The 19105-nt window shown below is 52.4% G+C and overlaps 7 protein-coding genes across 7 annotated transcripts; 2 read left to right on the plus strand and 5 right to left on the minus strand.

Annotated features, from left to right (window-relative positions):
• Nucleotides 1–294: 294 nt before the first annotated feature.
• Nucleotides 295–2268, minus strand: BKA58DRAFT_402516 (uncharacterized protein; the record flags this gene model as incomplete). Its single annotated transcript, XM_046171723.1, has 3 exons — nucleotides 295–1406; nucleotides 1453–2030; nucleotides 2078–2268. 3 exons carry the CDS (start codon nucleotides 2266–2268, stop codon nucleotides 295–297), a joined length of 1881 nt encoding a protein of 626 aa, XP_046024010.1.
• A 416-nt stretch (nucleotides 2269–2684) lies between these two features.
• Nucleotides 2685–5947, plus strand: BKA58DRAFT_402517 (uncharacterized protein; the record flags this gene model as incomplete). The annotated part of the gene is made up of 2 exons (XM_046171724.1): nucleotides 2685–5889; nucleotides 5943–5947. 2 exons carry the CDS (start codon nucleotides 2685–2687, stop codon nucleotides 5945–5947), a joined length of 3210 nt encoding a protein of 1069 aa, XP_046024011.1.
• Nucleotides 5948–6195: 248 nt separating this feature from the next.
• On the minus strand, nucleotides 6196–8351 carry BKA58DRAFT_458751 (ankyrin repeat-containing domain protein; the record flags this gene model as incomplete). Its single annotated transcript, XM_046174684.1, has 2 exons — nucleotides 6196–8239; nucleotides 8287–8351. The coding sequence occupies 2 exons, from the start codon at nucleotides 8349–8351 to the stop codon at nucleotides 6466–6468; spliced, it is 1839 nt and encodes a 612-aa protein (XP_046024012.1). The 3' UTR covers nucleotides 6196–6465.
• Nucleotides 8352–8480: 129 nt separating this feature from the next.
• On the plus strand, nucleotides 8481–9676 carry BKA58DRAFT_188694 (uncharacterized protein). Its single transcript, XM_046165563.1, has one exon. The coding sequence runs from the start codon at nucleotides 8769–8771 to the stop codon at nucleotides 9495–9497; it is 729 nt and encodes a 242-aa protein (XP_046024013.1). The 5' UTR covers nucleotides 8481–8768; the 3' UTR covers nucleotides 9498–9676.
• Nucleotides 9677–10278: 602 nt separating this feature from the next.
• On the minus strand, nucleotides 10279–12219 carry BKA58DRAFT_188695 (heterokaryon incompatibility protein-domain-containing protein). Its single transcript, XM_046165564.1, has one exon. The coding sequence runs from the start codon at nucleotides 11788–11790 to the stop codon at nucleotides 10504–10506; it is 1287 nt and encodes a 428-aa protein (XP_046024014.1). The 5' UTR covers nucleotides 11791–12219; the 3' UTR covers nucleotides 10279–10503.
• A 416-nt stretch (nucleotides 12220–12635) lies between these two features.
• Nucleotides 12636–15595, minus strand: BKA58DRAFT_317487 (uncharacterized protein; the record flags this gene model as incomplete). Its single annotated transcript, XM_046167629.1, has 3 exons — nucleotides 12636–12666; nucleotides 12727–15283; nucleotides 15355–15595. 3 exons carry the CDS (start codon nucleotides 15593–15595, stop codon nucleotides 12636–12638), a joined length of 2829 nt encoding a protein of 942 aa, XP_046024015.1.
• A 195-nt stretch (nucleotides 15596–15790) lies between these two features.
• BKA58DRAFT_188697 (endoplasmic reticulum metallopeptidase 1) lies at nucleotides 15791–19011 on the minus strand. The gene is made up of 2 exons (XM_046165565.1): nucleotides 17526–19011; nucleotides 15791–17477 (listed from the first exon to the last, which is right to left on the minus strand). The coding sequence occupies exons 1-2, from the start codon at nucleotides 18908–18910 to the stop codon at nucleotides 15986–15988; spliced, it is 2877 nt and encodes a 958-aa protein (XP_046024016.1). The 5' UTR covers nucleotides 18911–19011; the 3' UTR covers nucleotides 15791–15985.
• Nucleotides 19012–19105: the final 94 nt, after the last annotated feature.

Below are 19105 nucleotides of genomic sequence, written 5' to 3' on the forward strand. Positions count from 1 at the left end.
GTCCCACAGCGGTCATGCACGTCTGTGCGCGTACCTTTCACTAGACCAATCACGTCCATCTTGTCTCCGGCTTGTGGCTGTCACGTAGATAGGGAGGGTTCAAATTGGATAGACAGCCGTAGCGCGAACTATCGCTCAGTCTGGAGAAGGGCATTTTCAGGGTCTTGCATCGGGCTACACCAAGGATATATCAGTACAGCTTGTATTGAAAGATCACTTGATCTTAGGGATAGCGTTTGGGCAACAACGGTGACCCCATGGGATGTATCCCTGCCAACTGCACGGTGATTACGCCTATCTACCAAAGGAGAACCAACCTTTCTTGGCTTGCGGCTTATCCTCCTTCTTCTCCTCAACCGGCGCCTTTTCTGGCTCTGACTCTGGCTCCTGCGCTTGCGGTGCGCGTCCAGGATACTCGACGTAGTTCCATGCCACATCGAGGAAGAGAGGCTTGACTGGTACCGGCTTGATCTTTGGAGGCCATGTGACTAGGTTCTTCAGGTCAACCGAGCCCGACGATGGGTACTCGTTCAGTCGCTCAACAACAGGCGCTGCGTTTGCCAGCCCGGCCTTGGACGCGGTATCAGAGTTTGCGAATAGTTGCGACAGCGCCACTACACCCCGGTAGTGCGAGTTCAGATTTTCGAGATTCTCCTTGAGCGTTTGTGTCTGCTCCCCTGAGACTTCCATCTTAGGTGCGTTGGATGCTGAAGACGCCTGGGATCTTGGAGCAGATGCTGCTTGGTTTGCTAGTATCAACGCCCTGTTGCAAAGCGCTAAAGCCTGCTTTGGCGTGGATAGGAATGCGTAGGAGTGTGACAAATTCAAGCACTTCAGCGCCTGGAAGTATGCACACTGCCCATCGAGTTCGGAAATGAATCCGGTATCGCGAGCAGCACCCCTGAGGTCCTTGACCGAGTCAATACTTTGCAGGATCGCATCGTATAAAGCGATGCGCTCCCGTAAGCGCGCCAGCTTGCGGCCAGTGGGCTCTTCCCGTTCGACCCATTCCTTACCGTCTTTGCGCGGTCGGCGCGGCTTTTGCGGAGGATTCGCGGGGAACGTGAGACCATCATCTTTGCCGATAAGCACTCGGTTGCGCCCGACTCGCCATGATATGAGATCGTAGTTGACCGCCAGATTCGTAACACGGAGATCCTGCATGCGCGCATCGCCCTCATCGACACCTTCCTTCTCAAGCTCCTCAATCGCCCTTCGTGTTGCGTCGACCGCGTCTTGACTAGCAATGAGGATGTCGTCGTAGGCGTTGGCACGGTCTTTGGGCGATGAGGTGGAAGTCGTAAATTGGTCGAGGGCAGCGGAGGCGGTATCGACAGATGCTAGAGCCTGGCCAATCGCAGCGTCTACTACGTTTGCTGTTCGGCCGCGCCATGTAATCTGGGTGTCTGTTGACTATTAGCGATACCCTCTTGTTCGATCTGTGCTGCTTACGGGACGAAGTCGCTTCCTCTTCCTTCAGGGCTGCTGAGTCGAGCTTCTCCACGGCCTTGACCAGCTCTGCGTCGTCCTTTGGGAAGTACTTCATCGCAACAGTCGGGACACCCACTGTACGTGGGATGCGACTTTGATAGGCAGCATAGCGGATGCTGGGGTCGGTGGTGCCTGCCAACACATCTTTGAACAGGTCCTTCCTCGTAGCCTTCAGCAGAGCGCTGTAGATGACTCGCGCCGCAGAGTACTTGGTGAGACATGGTGCCCAGCGCTGGGGCGAGGCGTTCTTGCTCTTGATGCCCTCGGCTTGCTTCTCAAACTCATGCGCTCCAGCCAACGTGTACGCATATGCCTTTGCTTCGAGCACATCCGTCTCTGATGCCCCGCTTGCGCTCGTGTTGGAGATGAGTTCAATGACCTGGTTCGCGTATTGGGTAGCCTTGTGTAAGCGCGAGAGGATGTGTTTACGTGTAGAGCCGGTGATGTTCTTGTCGGCGTTCTCGTCGGAGTGAGAGGCTTTCATAGCCATGGCCTGCGCCCATGCCCGTTCCGAGTTGAGCAGGAGCAGGTGAAGAGCCCTGTCACAGTCAGCTTCCGAAATGCTTCTTCTACACGTGACTCCTACTCATTGTTGTTCTTGACATCCTCCGCCGTGACTGGGGCCTTTGCAGTATATTTCGCGTTCTTGGGTGTTGCCCGACCGAGTTTCTTGTTCACAATCCGGAGACGTCGCGACAATTGCTCATGGTAAGTATTGTAGTCGCCTATCAGAAAGGCCGACTCCCGATAGTCGGTCACGAACTTGGTGATATCCATGGCCGGGCTGCTGGTGTTGAAGTGCAACTGTGGGGATGCGGCTCATGCGGAGGGGCATCAATTGGCGAGCTATCCATGGCCCTGCCAAGCGAATCGGAATCTCAGGTCATTGTCGCGCCGTAAACTTTTCGAGACATCATAGACATCGGGCCCGCCACTGCCACGCACGCTACTCGTTCTTTCCCTTGTGTCTTTTGCTTTAGTCTCCTTCTTCTGAGTCAGCCCTCTATACATTGTTTTTCCCCTCCACCGCTTTTCCTGTAGTCCCCATCGCATAGCTGGAGGCATGCACGATTGTAGGCAAACCCCAATACTCAGTCTTCTTGCCACCATATCTGATGGTTGCAGTTTACAGAATTCCTCACAGTCTCTGGTAATCTGCGCCGGCCCCATCTGCGCTTCCTACAGTCCAGGTGATGCTCGAGCGTGCTTCGACATGCCTCGAATCCGGCGGACGCCAGCTCTTCCGCGCTCCGAAGCCATGTCTACGCAGTCGGCGCACGTTGCACCCAACCCCTCGGCACCACGGTGCAAGCGATCTCAGTCTCTCGCCTTGGCAGACCGCGTCCCCGATTGTCGAAGAAACAGGTGGTGATGGTGGCAATGGAGCGGCGAACAAGGCCAGTACAGACCAGAGAACCCACGAGGGTGTAATGCTCGACTTTTTGTACCCAGAAAAGACCCTTGCGCTTCTTGGAAGACTTTCCGCAAAACGGCTCAGTTCAGTGGAATCAAGGCGACGGCAGCCGCATGCCATTCGAGTCCGCCAATTTTCGACAATACAGGCGCAACCTGTGCAAGATGAAACACAACCGGATGTGGATACGGTAGAACAGGCCAAAAAGGATGCGGCAGAGCTATTACGAAGGTCGGATGCAGTCACGGAATTGCAGAAGTTCCTAGATTCGCCGCCACCTGAGAAGCAAGAGTTGGCCTGGCAGCTGTACACTAGCATCCCCGAAGATCGCTTGGTGGAAATAGAGAGGCTGCGAGCACAATTGCTGGACTATCTCGTCCAGGACGGTGAGCCTACAGTCTCGGAGCGAGTCCTCCAGGTGTTTGACGGGATTCGCCCAGCCGCTCGCCGGTTATCATCATATCGAGCAGCTATCAAAGCACACGTCGCATCAGGGACGATAGGGCCGGCGATTCGACTTTACGACAAGCTCGCCAGGCCCACTAAACCAGGGGGTCCGAGTCAGATTCTACTGCAAAGTGGCATAGATGCAATACTTCGACGAGCCGTTGTCGACGAGCAGTGGGATGTCGCTTTTCGTGTCTTCAGGGAGTTCCATCGGAAGGCGCATTCCATTCGTGGTACTCCCACATACGACGCAATTCGCTACGGCAATACACTGCCAGAGTTATGGGGTCAGACTGCGACATTACCAGAGCTTCTGGAACATTTCCAGTCTTTCTTGCGATACGTCAGGGAGTTTCAGCACGAACTCACATCTTCGCCATCCCGAGAGCGTGATTTGGCCTGCTTTGTCATGTCATTCGTACCTCACGTAATGGATCGTGTCTTGCTTACGGACGAATTCGACGATGATTTTATTTGGGATTACTTCATCGGGCTCTTTGACAGTCTCCACTCTCTACATCTTCCCACCTCAGCTTGCTACGAGCACGCGATTCAACAGATGTTGAAGCTTCCAAGATACCGAGAATATACCAACCAGCGAAAGATTCCGCTCGAGCTATATAGACGGTACAGGCAGCTGTACCTCTATGGGGATAAAAGCAGTTCCGAAGGGCCACCATCAGAGGGTTTGATCAGATCTCTGATCTATCAGCATTCTTCGAAGGGTGGCCTGGGACGTGTTCAAGATCATCTACACGATTTACGCACCTGGTACCCAAATAAGCCGCTACGGCCTGGTCTTCTCAAGTACCTGATTCATACGTATGCGAGGATTGGTAATGTGGAGAAGGTGAACGAATATGTCAATGAGCTTCGTTCACACCACCCAGACGAAGTGACAATCACCGTACTGTCATCACTTCCGTATGTTTACGCACGACGCGCAGATGTCGATGGCACCATCACCCAGTTCAAACGCATACACGAAGAGTTTCATATGACCCCGGATACTGCTTGTTGGAATATTTTACTGCTTGCCTACGTCCGTAGTGAGAACCTCGATGGTGCTCTGGAATGCTTCAACAATTGCTTGGACTATGGCGTTGCACCAGACGTGCAAACTTTCGGGCCTCTGCTCGACTTCTGTGCTCATAGAGGTGATGTTGAGGCTTTCGAGACACTCTTCTCCAAAGCCAAGCAGATGGGGGTTCAACTTGACACGGATGTTCGTGCAAGAGCGGGCTATGTCGAAGCATTTCTAAATGCGGGGGATCCAGAAGGCGCCGAAGCGATCGCATATGGCATGCTCAACAGTTATAAGGCAGGGACACTCCACGGATACCCTCTCTCACATACATGGAACCTGTTGATCCAACAGCGCGCAATGGAACGCGACCTAGCGGGTAGCAGGCAGCAATACAAACAAATGGTCGACAACAATATCCCTCTGGATAGCTGGACTTATGGCAGTCTGATGCGAGCATTAGTCGAAGTAAAGCAGACCAACGCTGCTTACAAACTGTTGAGAGTCACAATGCCGGAACAAGGATACCGGGTCCATGCACTTCACTACGCCATAGTGATGACCGGTTTCATAAGGGAGGGACAGTATCACCTAGCTGTGGAAGCTCACGAAAGGATGAAGGCGCGCAAGGTTCCCCAAACCGAGAGCTCCCGCCAAGCTTCACTACAAGCGCTTGGTATGGCTGATTCTAAGCAGCTAAGGAAGAGAGGGGCCAAACATCCAAACTACAAGCTTCTTCGGGTCGAAGACGCTCTTGAAGAGATGCTCGTCTCCAGTACAGCGCAGGAGATTGCGCACCGCCAACCTGTACATGAACGATTTGACGATGTAGACAGCTCCGATGACCTTCGAGCGTCCTACTACGGCCTGATGATCTCACTCTATAGCGCCAGATCAGCATACAAAATCTGCAAGAAGCTTTTCCAGAAGGTCGAAGCAATGGCAGCAGATTCCGGCACCTACGCTATACCACTGACCCTTGTCACGTCGATGATGGAGGCGCATCTCAAGGCCAGCAACCACGCTGAAGTCGCAAACTTCTGGGAACTCGCGCGTACTTCCGCCGCAAAACTCACCAAGACCTTCCACCAAGCCGTGAACCAGAGCACTCCCGTCCCTGACGACACCTCCATCACTGACCCATTGATCCAACAACGCTTCCAAGAATCGCACATCTCCAACAACCGTCGCCAAATCCTCGCCAAGCCCGCCCGCATCTACATCCGCAGTCTACTCGCGCAGTCTGACGCCGACAACCCCAACGCCGCGCAAGACGCTCAACGCACCATCCGCGACCTCCTCGTCAACGGCTTCACAGTCGACAACCTCACCTGGAACGAACTCATCCAGCAGCTCATCCACCGCAACCACATCATTGACGCCTTTACCATCTGCGAAGAATACCTCATGCCCCGCTTCCCCGGCTGGCGCGAACTCATCCCCAACTTCATCCGCCGTGACCGCAAAGGTTTCCAGTGGATGGAACTGCGTCCGAACGATCTCAACAAGGCCAGTGTGCTGCCGCGGTACAAGACTATTATCCTGCTGGCTAAGGCTTTTGGCCAGGTTAAGAGCGATGAAAGGAATGGACTTGGGTATGATGAGGAGGCCGGGGCTTGGTTGGCTGAGATTCTGGAGAATAAGGCGCCGTTGACTATGCGGGCTATTGATTCTATGCCGAGGACGTTTGATAAGTTGCAGCAAAGGCATTTTGGGGTTTTGTAGAAGGTAGACCGGGGGCTGGTTGTGTATATGTAGATTATGTAGTATAGTATGATTTGACGTGTTGAATGTATCGTGACTCTAGCCAACTCAATTGTAGTATGAATATGTACGCGAGTTACGTTTTGCATAGGTCGCGTTGATGATCACAAGGTAGATGGTAGCGGTCGCGCAGTTTTATACGCGGAGTGGGTTCTTAGGAGTGAGATGTAATTAAAATACTGCAAAATACTACTGATACATGCTATAGAAGGGAAGAGAAAACCTCGAGAGACGGGGGTGGAGATAACTTCCCCCTCGTTGTTGCCGGTAGCAAAGAGCGTGATTACAGCCGTCCAGATGATACAACGCCTAATGAAAATAGTCTTCACTCCATCATTCCTTCCTCCATGTCGAAAGACTCTTCCCAAGCTTTCGTGGGTGCTTCACTCATACCATCGTCGGACGGATCGAAGTACACTCCGTGGTCGGGTTGCAATGTAGTGCTTTGCGAGTTTTCGATGTGCGTGATTGTTGGTACGCTTGGCCAGAGGTTCCCACAAATGTCGTAGTCCATGGCCCCGTGGGAGAGGAGGAGGTCGACGATCTCGTTGTGCTTGTGAACTTTTGCATAATCCAACGCCGTCCAACTCAGTCCTGGAATAAATTGGTTTACATCGATGTCTTTGTGCTGAAGAAGTAGTCTCACTGCTTCCAATTTGCCATCGCGAGCAGCGTTCAACAGAGGACTCCAACCGTACTTATCCCCCATATTCACATCGACATCCTGGCAAGCTACCAGAAACTCGATCACTTCGCAATCATTCTCCCTAACAGCGACGTTGAGAATAGTCTTATACCTTCCTGGTAGGATTTTGTTCGGACCGCCAAAGTCTGGATGTTTAAGAAGTCTGTGAAGAAAATCCTCTTTGGTGAACGCAAGACTTGTTGGTAGTTCTTTGGACGAGATGCGGTGACCATCTCTGATTGAATCCGAGAGTCTGAGTAGCAACGAAGCTGTTTCCCGGTGCCCATTAGAGGCTGCGTAGTGCAGAGGTGTCGCCGCATCCCTATTTTGGCAGTTTACATCAACACTTGGGTGGCTGGTTAACTGCTGTACGACCATTGTGTGTCCTTTTGATGATGCATAATGTAGAGGTGTCTCCGCGTCCCTGTCTTGGCAATTAACATCAACACTTGGATGTTGAATCAACTGTTTTACAATTGCTGCAGAGCCTTGTGAGGCTGCTATATGTAGCGCTTGTCTAGAGTCGTAGGTTTCCAATGTTTTGTTGACGCGATTGCAAGCGATAAGGATTTCCATAACTTTTGTTCGTCCATAATAAGCCGCTAAATGGATTTGACGGAAGCCTTTTTTATGATTCACGATTCGCTGGTTTCCATCGACTTCCGGGTCATCAAGCAAAGCGGCAACGAGTAAGTCGTGTCCCATACGTACGGCGAAGCTGAGTTTCTTCGAGTTATCTTGGTTGGTGAAGTCGTTTCCCAAGCGCGTAAGGTAGACATCGACGATTTCAACACTACCCGATCGTACCAGATAGCTGTCGAGGTGTTTTCGCGAGGTACGGAATTCTTCTGGTGTCATGCGGTCGAGGAAGCACTTGAATGTCTCGGGAGTTTTGCTCAAAACAGCTTCATGTATCGGTAGTCGACGATTTTGGTTTCTCTCACTGACACTCGCTCCACCGACGAGTAGATATTTGACTACGTCTACCTGACCAGCTCTAGCTGCGCAGTGCAGGGCCGTGGAATGATCGTCCGCCTTAGTATCAATTGGTAAGCCTGCTGATAGGAAGGCTTCCAGCCTATTTAGATCGCCTGAAGCGGCCACTCGCATGAAGTTTGACGTGTCATTCAGCTCTGCAATACCAGAAACATCAGACTGCTGGTATGGCGGCTGTTTCTGGTTACTGCTTTCAGCTGAGTGGTCTAGGACCTTGGAACCGTGCGTTCTCATCTGATGCCTCCTGAGATTGTCCTTTCGATTTGAGGTGAACACACAGCCCTCAACATGGCAGCGGTACTGTTTATTACCCGCACGGTGTTGAGATCTGATGTGGCGTTGGAGGTCCAGACGAGAAGCAAAGCCTCTTGTGCATGTCTGACAGTTGTAAGGCTTCGTGTGCGTTTTCAGATGCTTACTTCCATCCATTAGTTATGACTTAATAATCACCGCCCATGAGCTTACTTCAGCTTTCCTCGTTTGTCAACTTGCTTGGAACATAAGTGGCACGCGAATTTCTCGATGGTCATTTTGGAGTCTGTCGTACGCCATCAGTAGGCCTTCGGCTTACCTAGGTATATCTGCATCTAAATTTGAGGCTCCAAGCGCCAAGCCGGCTTCCCATGCGACATCTTAGAAGGGGCTAGTAACTGAAACGCATTGGCATCGAAGGGCACGTAGGCTGTGCGCCACTGAACTCCTAGTCGGTATCATAGTCAGGTGCATCCAAGTAGCCTTACAAATTGCCGCACTCCCCAATCTCGCTCATTGATTGAAGACTGATTTCCGCCATCAGCTTCCTCCTCGCTACAGCAACTATCTTCTACTCCCTCAGCCATACTGTACCCCCACTATCCACTACGAAAGATCTTGTTTCCAGAAGACCAGCCACCGCATTGCCACGATGTCGCAGCAGATTCCTGGAACGAACTCCGAGCGCGACTCCAATGACCCTCCAGCATTTGGAGCAGACCACAACGACGACGATCAGGACTTTGGGTAAGTCACTTTTTTTTTTAATATCACGCAGGTATGCCTCCTATCTCCATGCCGAGACCCCTGGGAAGGGATGTACCGTGCCCTGCCATCAGCCAATCGTCGATCATAACAACGCCTTCCTTCCCCAGCAAGCTGCACAGACCAATGGACGCCTTTCACATGCGCAGGCAGAAGACGATTCTGGGCCTCAGTACCCCTGTCAGATCAATCCCTGGAACGAGCCCGCTTTCGATGCCTATTACCCGGGAGGCTTCAACCCTGATACTGCCTTCTATGGCGCCTCATCGAACTTTCCGTATCATGGCATTGTAATGCAATCTGCCCTCCCCGTGGCCCCGGTGGCACTCGTCTGGGACTTCAATGGCATCCAGGAATTTCATCAGTCAACTATATCTCTCGCGGATGCCGCCCAGCTGAACCCAGCGTCATATCCAGCTCCAGTCTCAGCCCTACCGGCCACGGTCCCTACTCCTGCTGCAGCAGACCGCTTCCGCTGTCCACATGGATGTCCAGCAACATTCGGTCGCGGCGGAGAGTATCGTCGCCACATGATGATCCACGAGCGCCCCAGGTACAGATGCCCTATTGTCGATTGCCCCAAGGCGTTTTCTCGCGCAGACAAGCTTCGCGATCATGCCAAGAGGGGCCACGGAGGTCGTAACCCTCTCAACCTGTAGTTGTTCTATGTGCCGAACTTTGTCCTCATTAGTGTTTCCTTGAGTAACACATGTCGGTCTTTACACGCTTGTCGCGATCTGTTGTACACTCGTTGCTGCTAGCTTTTGTTGCTCTTTTTGCTTTCTAGTTAGGTCGCTCCTTGATAGTTGTAGTTAGTGAGATACAAGTCTTTCCTTAACCTTGCCATCCCCATCCCCGTCCCCATCGTGACAACAATCCCCAACCTCAACGCTCCCACAGAGCCTCACTTGGCCCCCAAAGTGCCCAGACTCCGGTGAGCCATGGCGGGGCCACGTCAATAAGCCACATTTATTGAAGGGCACACTCGTCCAATCGCGAACAGAAAGGCTGCAGATGCGATAGTCCTTCATGCACAGCCTATCACGCATGTTGTTGTGCTGCGAAGGGCACACTCGTCCAATGATAGAGTGGCGCTAAGTGGGATAGATGCTGAGCTAGCGGGGCGAGGGGCACAGTGGCGTTGCTAGCGCGGGTTTGAAGGGCATGTGGCTGTTGGGTGGCATGTCTCCTCAGAGTCGCGGTCACGAGATGGATGCGCGCTGTGACTTCTGGAAAGAGAACAGAGACCGAGTGTGTATGGGAAGCGAATGAAGCGAAATGGCTCCCTCCACTGATCCAAGAAATCTGCGTATCTTGGCCATTGATGGCAACAACCAAACTGGACCCATTCCTTGACCCTTCCGACCACTCCTCTTCTAGTATCAGACTAACTTAGTTGGGTAAAATTACGAAGGGAACGTGACTTTCTCGTTGATATTACTGGCCTTAATTCATGTCTTACCATACTGTTTAGAGGAAAGACCACTCTAATACCTCTTTTGAGCAGATCGCTCGTGCTTGAAACTGGCATACTACGTGTTGCAATGCATAGCGTTCTCGACTGTGTGAAAAGTGCTATGGACTGATAGGTACAGCCAAATAGTCCTACCTCCAGCGATACACAGCCGTCAAAGTTGCCGAGTACGATACCTGCGCCGAACGAAATCATTCACTGAGCAAAACCATCATCCAGGCTGCGATATTCGGCGCGGCCGTTTGGAACTTGCTGCGCTCTTCGAGTTTTCCCCATATCTTTCCCACTAGTTCCAGGCGTCCATCGCGTGTGACGTCGATGTTTCCCAACAGCAAAGCGATAACACATGCGCTGAGGCCATTTCCAGCGCCATCCAGCATGTCTGAGGCGAGTCGATTCCGAAATCGACATACGTGTCCGAAGATTGCTACGCGATCCGCCACCACTTGGTTATCGCAATCCTGGATAAACCTGAATATTGAATAACAGCCCCAGTTACCGGATGAGGCGTAGTCCCAGGAAGTAGCAAAATAGTCGTAGAATCGAGTGCTCTCCAGCATGGTCCATTTCACCTCGCTATTGACACGGGCAAGCTGGGCCATGTCCCTCTCGTGTTTGCGAGACAAGCCGTTGAAGTACGCGGTGTCGAAACAGAGATCTGTACCTATCATATGGAGGCACACTTTGTCTGATATCTTGAAAGACACCTCGATAGGAATGAGTAGAAATAACGCCCAGGCGCATCGTTTTTCCTGGAATGTCCATGTTCGGCGGAACCAAGCATCTTGTGTAATGGACATAAGCAGTTCGGTGGCCTCCTGGACTCGCTCTTCGAACGTACTGACATAGCCGTCACTTACTAGAGAGTCTTCAGAAGTCTCTTCTTTCGTAACATCCTCGAGTTCATAGTCGTGATAAAGGTATGTAATCAGCTGTTCTAAAGAACGATGATCCGTTATCGGACGAGACAGTGGCGCCACCGTCCACTCGCTCTCTTTGTATACACGATGCATGATCTTCAGATGTGCCTGAATATCTGTATGATCTTTCTCATCGATGCATTCTTGATCAATCCAAACGAACGCACATTTGCGAGATCTAGCAAAGAGCATTGCACGATGGAAAACCAAGTTCGGACAGCCGATAGGCGTAGATTCGCCTGCCTTCGACCCGTCTAATATATGATAATGCGGTAGCGGTGACAGACCATTCATAGACTGTGTATGCTTCCAGCAGTAGGATACCGTAATATACGCCATGCCATTGGTATGTTCCTCGGGCATTGTGAGCCGGTACTCGTTGTAGCTGTCGTCTGCAAGCCATTTATCGAAGGACACAGGCGTAATGAAACGAAGTCTGAGTGGCGTGTTCTCTGGGACCTTGTAGAGTGCTAAGTCGAGAATCTTCTCAATCTCTTCGTGAAGAGCCTCTGGTGAGCTGTATATCTCGTTCAGAGGCAGATTGTCGTCGCGCTGCATGTTGTCAATTGACAATGCCTTTGGTATATGGTATTATTGCGATAGCTTTGAAGTGATCCGACCCTAGTCTGAGTCAAAGGCGCACTTTATATCGTTGTAACTGACAACACCGATTGGCAAATCGTTACAATCAAAGCAAGTCGCGATCTTGAAACCCAAAGCTCTTCTCAGGCTCGTGAGCCTGTTGGTGTGTTGAATAGTGAGCCGCGCGTGTGTAGTGGTTTCGGGTGCCATGGACGACCGAAAAGGGGATAGACTCAAGGTATTGTGTTCATTATAAGCCGAATAGAGAGTGAGGTGCCAAGAGCGACAGTGTGATGATGTGAAGCCAGCGTATAAGCGTTGGAAATCAGATGGTTCAGGGCGTAAGAAGGAAGCAGTTGGGAATTGAAGGTTATGTATTCGAGGGCGTATGAGCTGATAACTTTTGTTGGTGTTGTATCAATTCAGAGCGGTCAGCTACACCAACAAGGAACGCGTCGCACTTCTCTGCTCACGTGCATAGTGGGGTCCAAAGGCGACTCTCCAAATAGGGAAGCCACCCTGCCTCATCACGCCGGCGCCCCCGAGACCATCATCATGAAATGTAAACATATGTATTACTTAATACCGCTAAACCAACAAACCCCAAGTCCGCAAACGAATGCATACCCAAATCTAACAAAACGCCCATTGCCCATTGCAAATGCCAAAAAACCTCAACCAACCCACCACCCCATCTACCGAGCGTATTTCATCGGATAGCATTAAACTCGTATATCTGGATATTCGCAAAAACCCTCCTTTTGAACGCCATGACAAACGTATGCATACACCACATTTCGCATACCCATTTTCCATCATTATTAGTACAATGATCGTCGCTTCAGCTTATTCCTGCGTCACATTAGCACATATCCACCATCAAATCCTCTCGTACCAAGTAGATGAACTTACGTAGCACCCCAGCCCAACCGACTCTTCGATTTCGCCGCCTCGGGACCCATCGCAGACCTCGGTCTCTCTTTCTCTGGCTCTTTCTCCTTCGCTTCCTCTTTCTGCGCAGCGCCAGCTTCCGGACCCGTCGCATTTGCGGTAACAGCGTAGTAGCGCGGTGTAGTCGGTGTGCTGCGTCGTGGGTTCGGCGGACGCACGTTGGGGGGAAGAGGCGATGTCAATGGTGTATCGGCAGCTTGGGAGCCGACGGGTTTGGATGGAATGACCGATGCGGCCGTGGAAGGACGAATGACCATGTTCTTGTCCTTGGGTGCGAGTACGCGTCTAAGCTTAGATTCTTCCCGCTTGGGAAGTGCTTCCGGAGCTGGTGTCGCGGAATCGGTAGATGGTTGCTCTGGCTCTTGGGTCTTGCGGACAATTTTTTGCATCATGACCTTCAGGCCCAGACTCCTCCTGCGGTTGGTCTTGAGCTCTCTCAGCTCAGCGGGTGGGACGTCGTGCGACATAAGGCTCCATCGATTGGGTGTCTCCTTAGGCGAGCTCTTGCTGCGGAGATGGCGTTGCGGTGTCTCCTGGATGCTACCTTCGCGTTCCGGGACTACTGGCATCGTCGGCATCGGTATCACTTCCACGGGTGGCGCCTCGTCTGATGTCTTCGTCAGCGGTGGACTCGGTTCGTGAATGAGTGTCGCACCACTTGAGCGAGCAGAGAAACGGTCAGGTCGATCCATGGAGATGACACGCTGCCGGGTGCGCTGGGACCCGAGGCGCTCGTGATCGAGCATGAGCTGGTACTTCGTTGCTTGGAGCTCGTCGATGGACTGCTTGAGGCGTTCGATCTCGTCTTGGTCTTGCGTGTGGAAGCTGGCAGCGGCGTCGAGTTCACCTTGGATATCCTTGACGTAGTGATCCTTCTCTGCAATAGTGTTCCTCAGTAACTCCATCTCTTCGTCCTTGCTTGCAAGTGCCTCCCGCAACTCGCACATTTGACCCTCCATGCGCTGGAAATGTACACGGTGAACTACGCTCGGGCGCGCGGTCTCCATATCCTCGTTGACTTCCTTCTCTTGGTTGAGCTGCACCCTGATGGCCTCAGCCTCTTGAAGCGCGGTAAACAAGCGGGCATTAGCCTCGACCAATCGCTTTTCCAGAGCGGCCACCTCGGCGTATAGGCGAAGGTTGTCTTGCTGGGTGGTGTTGAACATGGCTTCAAGCTCTTCTTTGTCATGCTCATCCTCGTCGATCGTCGGTAATCGTCCGATTACGGAGTTTGCTCGACTTCTCGGCTGTGGCTCGAGTTCCGCCAGCTTAACGGTAGCCTCCTCCAACTGCTCTCGCGTTTGAGTGTGTCGTTCCCGCTCTTCCTTGAGGGCCTTTTGTATCTTCTTGGCAACATCCCATGATCTTTGCAGCTCGGCTTGCTGATTGACAACTTCTTCCTTTGCCTGGGCACCGGCGGCAAGTTGTTCCTGCAGCTTTGCGATGATCGCGTCCTTCTCTTCCTCGGCCTCCAGAGACTTTCTGCCCTTCTTGATCCGTAGCATTCTGACCTCAAGAGCATGGTCACCATCGTCCCCTTCTTCCGAAAACCGCGGGCTCGACTGTCGTTCCATGGAAATCAACCGCTCTCTCATAAGCTTCAGCTGTGCGTCTTTGACCTCCATTATCGTCTTGTGTTGCCGAGACATCTCCTCAATCTGGCCGTCGCGGTCCTGGATACTCTTGTCTTTCTGCTCGTTCCCCTTCCGAAGTGCGAAAAGCTCAATGTCTTTCCGATATACAATCGCCTGATGGTCCCGGCCCAGGTTTTGTTTGATGGCCTTCAGCTGATCACGGAGGCCAGAATATTCCGCAAAGGTATCATTGAGCGCATCGCGTGCATTTTGAAGTTCCTCCTTTGTGATTCGGAGTTGGACTTCACGGGCCTTGTGTGCTGTTTTAGATTCAGTGAGCGAGCGTTGCAGTCGCACAATCTCGCTATCTTTAGGGTCAACGGTAATCGTTTTTGTGTCGGATGCCCCTGATTGTGAGGTCGAGATTGGTTCAATGGGCTCGAAATCTTCATCCTCGACGGCGGATGTCTTAGCAATGGGCACGGTAGCCGCATTGGTCGGATCAGAGGGCGTTTGGGCCCGGGGGGTTTCGGATGACGAGGGCGAGCGGGGTCGAAGATCTGATTCGCCATCAGAATCGGTAGCGCCCGCCGCTAATACTCGCTGAAACACGTCAAACGCGACCATGACGAAAACAAGTATCAATAAGTCGCCTGCTTCGAGTTTGTGGTTCGCGCAGCTGGCGAGTGCGACGAGGTGCAATGCGTTTGCAATTGACGTCTGATGTCTGCTCGCCCAAGTGTCGGGCCGTTGGCGCGCAACTAGGAGAAAAGTGCCCGGTAAGGCTGTGACGATGACCGTGGAAAGGGGCGAGTCAAAAGCAAAGTCCAATACCCTGCGTCGCGTGTCGATCACGTTGTGCAATCCCGACGTGACTCCGAAGACTTCAGTGTCGCGCGTCCTGCCGAGAAGACGATAGACGCCACTTGCGACTGGAATGTCGCCTGGACCGGAATTAGTAAACCGACGAGGTGTGCAAGGCGTCCATACGAAGCCGAGCCACTTGGCAACATACCTGATCTGGATCCTGGCCCTGCGAGCTCAGATGGATGACTGGTCGTACACACAGCTGGAGCAGCTATCGAACCAAGAGTAGTCGTCAACGTAGATGACAAAGTCGATGGATCTATAGATGATGATATAGTCTCTCCCGCAGCTAAAAGAAACCTTCGGGTTAAAGCAGGGGTGAATCCTGCGTCGGTAGGTAGCGGATAACGTTGTGAAGTGTCGTGGGCTCCGTCAAACGCTCTCAGCATTCTGGTACGAGCCAAGCTGTCAAACGGTTCGGTGGTGAGACGTAGAATCGAGAGCTGGGATTAGGCGAGTCGAAGAGTGAAGCGAGGGGTGGTGGCCTTGGGCGTCGTGATAATAGAGTTCATTAAGTTGACGTCAAGATGCTATACGTTGGGTGTACAAGATGCAATGGCCATGAACATGATACCGCCAAACTCCAAAAAGAACAGTAACAAATAGATCGTGGACAAGTTGGGGCATTGCTGAGATAAAGGGGGAAGCTCGCATAAATGAGCAATTGAAGTGAGGGGTTGCATGTGAGCTGTGACGCTGTGCTCGACTGCTTGAGTGATGGATATCGCAGCAAAAGTAACGGAGACATGCAGGGATCCCCGCAACTAAAGCCCACTGCACTAGATTTCGAACTGCTTGAAGCCCTCGACCAAGCCATCGCTAATCTTGGAGGGAATTGCCCACACAGGTAGATAGTGCTGCACCTCGTCGAACGCAGGGATGTCGCCTGTGTTGGCGTCCGACCACAGACACACGACCCTTCCAGAAAGTTTCGATTGTTCTTTGGCGTTCCAAGTCACGCTAACGTTCCAGGGCTGCCCAAATTCGCGATGCCATAGTCGCACTTCTCGGGCGCCGTCCCCACCGACGGGTTTGAAGCGAGGATCTGAAACGGCGCCGTCGACGCTCAACGCTGTGATGGGCGAGTCGAAAAGCACGCGACATGCTCGGGTGTTATGCCCAACAACGCGTATCGTCGCCTTGTTCGAGTGATTGCCTTTATGGATCGAGTAATCGAGCCAGCTGGCAATGTGTGTGTTGTTGTCAAGTGGCGCTGCTTGCGCTGTCTTTGGGACGACTTTAGCGTCAAGACCCTGCCACTGGCACTGCTTTAGTTCCTTACGCGTCGCAACTTCGGGCGTCGTGCAATTAAGCTGCTGGCCTTGCGCACTGGGTAACTCGCCAACAATGCGTTGCACATAGCCGTCCAAGCCGGTCAGGGACACGACGTTATGACCAGTCTCGCAATTAACCCGCTGGACAAAGTACACCTTTAAGCGATGATCCCTGCTGAATGGGAACGCAACAAGGTTGTAGATGACGGTTGCGACGCATATCAGGAATAAAAAGGTGGGGATGTGATATGTGAAGCGGTGAATAAACGGTCCGGTGGGTGCGAGCAACAACACAGTAAGCGCTGCGAATGCAAGGTAAATAAACAGAGGCGAGTTACCATCGGATGGCGTCTGGTATAGGGCCGACGTGAGGAGTAGAGCGACCTGTCCGACAAGGATGATCACGATTGGCGCCAAGAGTAGCAGTTGAACGACCCAGATCCAGCTCGGTAATTTGCCGCTCCACTCTTGTTCTCCAGGATACACGTTGCCGAGATCTATTCGCCGGGGCCCTTGAGCATGATCCTCGCCGCTCTCGCTGATGGAGTCTCGCCTGTTGCCGCCGTATCTTGCGAATCCACGTCGATCGCCGCGTAAAAGTGAAGTGGTCTCGGTTGCGTCATCGTCTCCCACGGGGCGATCATCGGACCGTGCGGCGGTGGTGCTACCTGTAAGGGGCCTGCTTGCGGACTCTGAGTTGCGCCGGGATTCGTCCTCCTGCTCGAAATGGCGGGCATATGCAGATTTGGTTGGAACGAGGAAGAGTTCGAGGTAGGAGAGGAGGATTGCTGCGAACACAGCTGCGAAGTAGAACATCGCAGAATAACCAGCTGCAACCTGATAGTCGTTCACGAAGACCGTGATAAGTGTGAGAAGCACGAAAGAGCCGACGAAAAGCCAGATCAAAGCGTACATGCGCTGAAGTGCGGATGGTCGCATAGCATCAGCTCCTCGTGCAAGGAACCAGGCGATGGATATCCAGGCTGAGAGCATCATGCTGTTGATATCGTTAGCAGCGAACAGAGTAGCAGTATGAGTGACCTACCTCCAAATGGCGAAAGGACTGCTGTAAACAATGAAGGGATTGAACCGGACTATGAGATAAGCCAATGCGACCACAACAGCACTTGCAGTGACGAAGATGATGGGGAAGCGGAAGAAGCCGCGCCAGCCGTACAGATGTACTGGATTGTCATCGTCAGACGAATAGATGTAGGCTTTGCGCGCCAACAGGTAGTTCTTGTCAGCCTTGGAGAGCCCAAAGGTCAGGCCGATCAACGTAAGAGGTGCCACAACCAGCAAAGTGACGCATAAAGCGAAAAGAGTATGTAGCTTGAAAACGACGAACACCCTGCCGAAGAGGTCAAACCATACGCCGTCACTGCCAGTTCCGGCATTGACTCTACCATTGTCGAGGCTTTCCGAGCCACTGAATTCGTCACTGGTGATGGAAGCCAATCCAGATGTTGAGGCCAGAGCTGCTGAAAGCATGTGCCAGAGCGAATTCATCGAAGTTTCACGCGTGGAGTCTTCCACGGTGTGATATCTGGCCCTGGGCTCCATAAACGCAATGTCCAGGCCGCGTAGCCCGAGTTCGCCGTGGAAGACTTTGTAATCGGTCTCGCTTCGAATGAAACCCTTTTTGAAGCCATCTCCGCTTACGACTGTTCCGAAAGGATATTTAGACTTTTTATAGTAGCGGGTGACCTCGGTATCGGTGCTCCTGAACAAGGTAGCTCTGCCGCCAGCTCCAGCTCCCTCGAGGTTCACGAACGTATGGGGAACCTGAGAAACCGGGTTCCGCATGAAAGCTTTGGCGCCGTTGAGATAGTCCTCTTCGCCGTTGTTCAGCAGCAGTACTACGGTTCTTTTGGGCCAGTTTTTGGATTCTGTGAAGTAGGATAGAAGTTGCAGTATTGTCACAACACCCACGCCATCATCAGTTGCACCGTACCCACTGCTCACTGAGTCGTAATGGGCGTTCACAAGCACGCCGCCGTTGTCCGGACTACGCTCAGTCGCATTGAAGGGTTCGTCATCACCAGACCCGCGGATTGCAACAATGATATTAGTGCCTTCAAAGTAGATAGACGTGCTGCCAGATGAAAATGTGGCGTTTGCGGTCAGGTCATCGAAGAGCTCGACTTGGCCCTTTTCCAGGTCTTTTGAAGTAACGATGGCCTTGATGCGCGTAAGTAGGTATTTGCGTACATCGTCGTTCGCATGGCTGTTGTACGGGTGGAACCGGCGGGTAATGTGCTGGAGGTCGCCCCAAGCCTCTGTGAGGTTGACGCCCGTCGGCGGATTGGATGGATAATTCGGTACCGTCAGGTGGGTAACGAGCAGGGCAGCAAAGAGGCCCACGTAAACGATGGTAGTAAAGAAGATTACTGGCCCAGGGGTGAAGGAGAATGGGTTGAGGCGGGCCATGACAGCTCTCGTGGCGCCACGTAGCTCTCAAAAGCTTTCGGTGGAAAGAGATGACGCAAGATGCAGTAGAGTCGGTGGTTGTAGCTATGCTTGGTGATGGCGGGCGGGGCGCGTCCTCGTGCATTGCATGTGATATGCATATGTCATGGGCCATAGCTCCAAAGCTTAGCCGCATGCGTGTCTAGTCGCGTCAAG

This window comes from Alternaria rosae (genome assembly GCF_020736505.1).
Source record: "Alternaria rosae strain MPI-PUGE-AT-0040 chromosome Unknown BKA58scaffold_6, whole genome shotgun sequence".
NCBI classification, from domain to species: Eukaryota; Fungi; Ascomycota; class Dothideomycetes; order Pleosporales; family Pleosporaceae; genus Alternaria; species Alternaria rosae.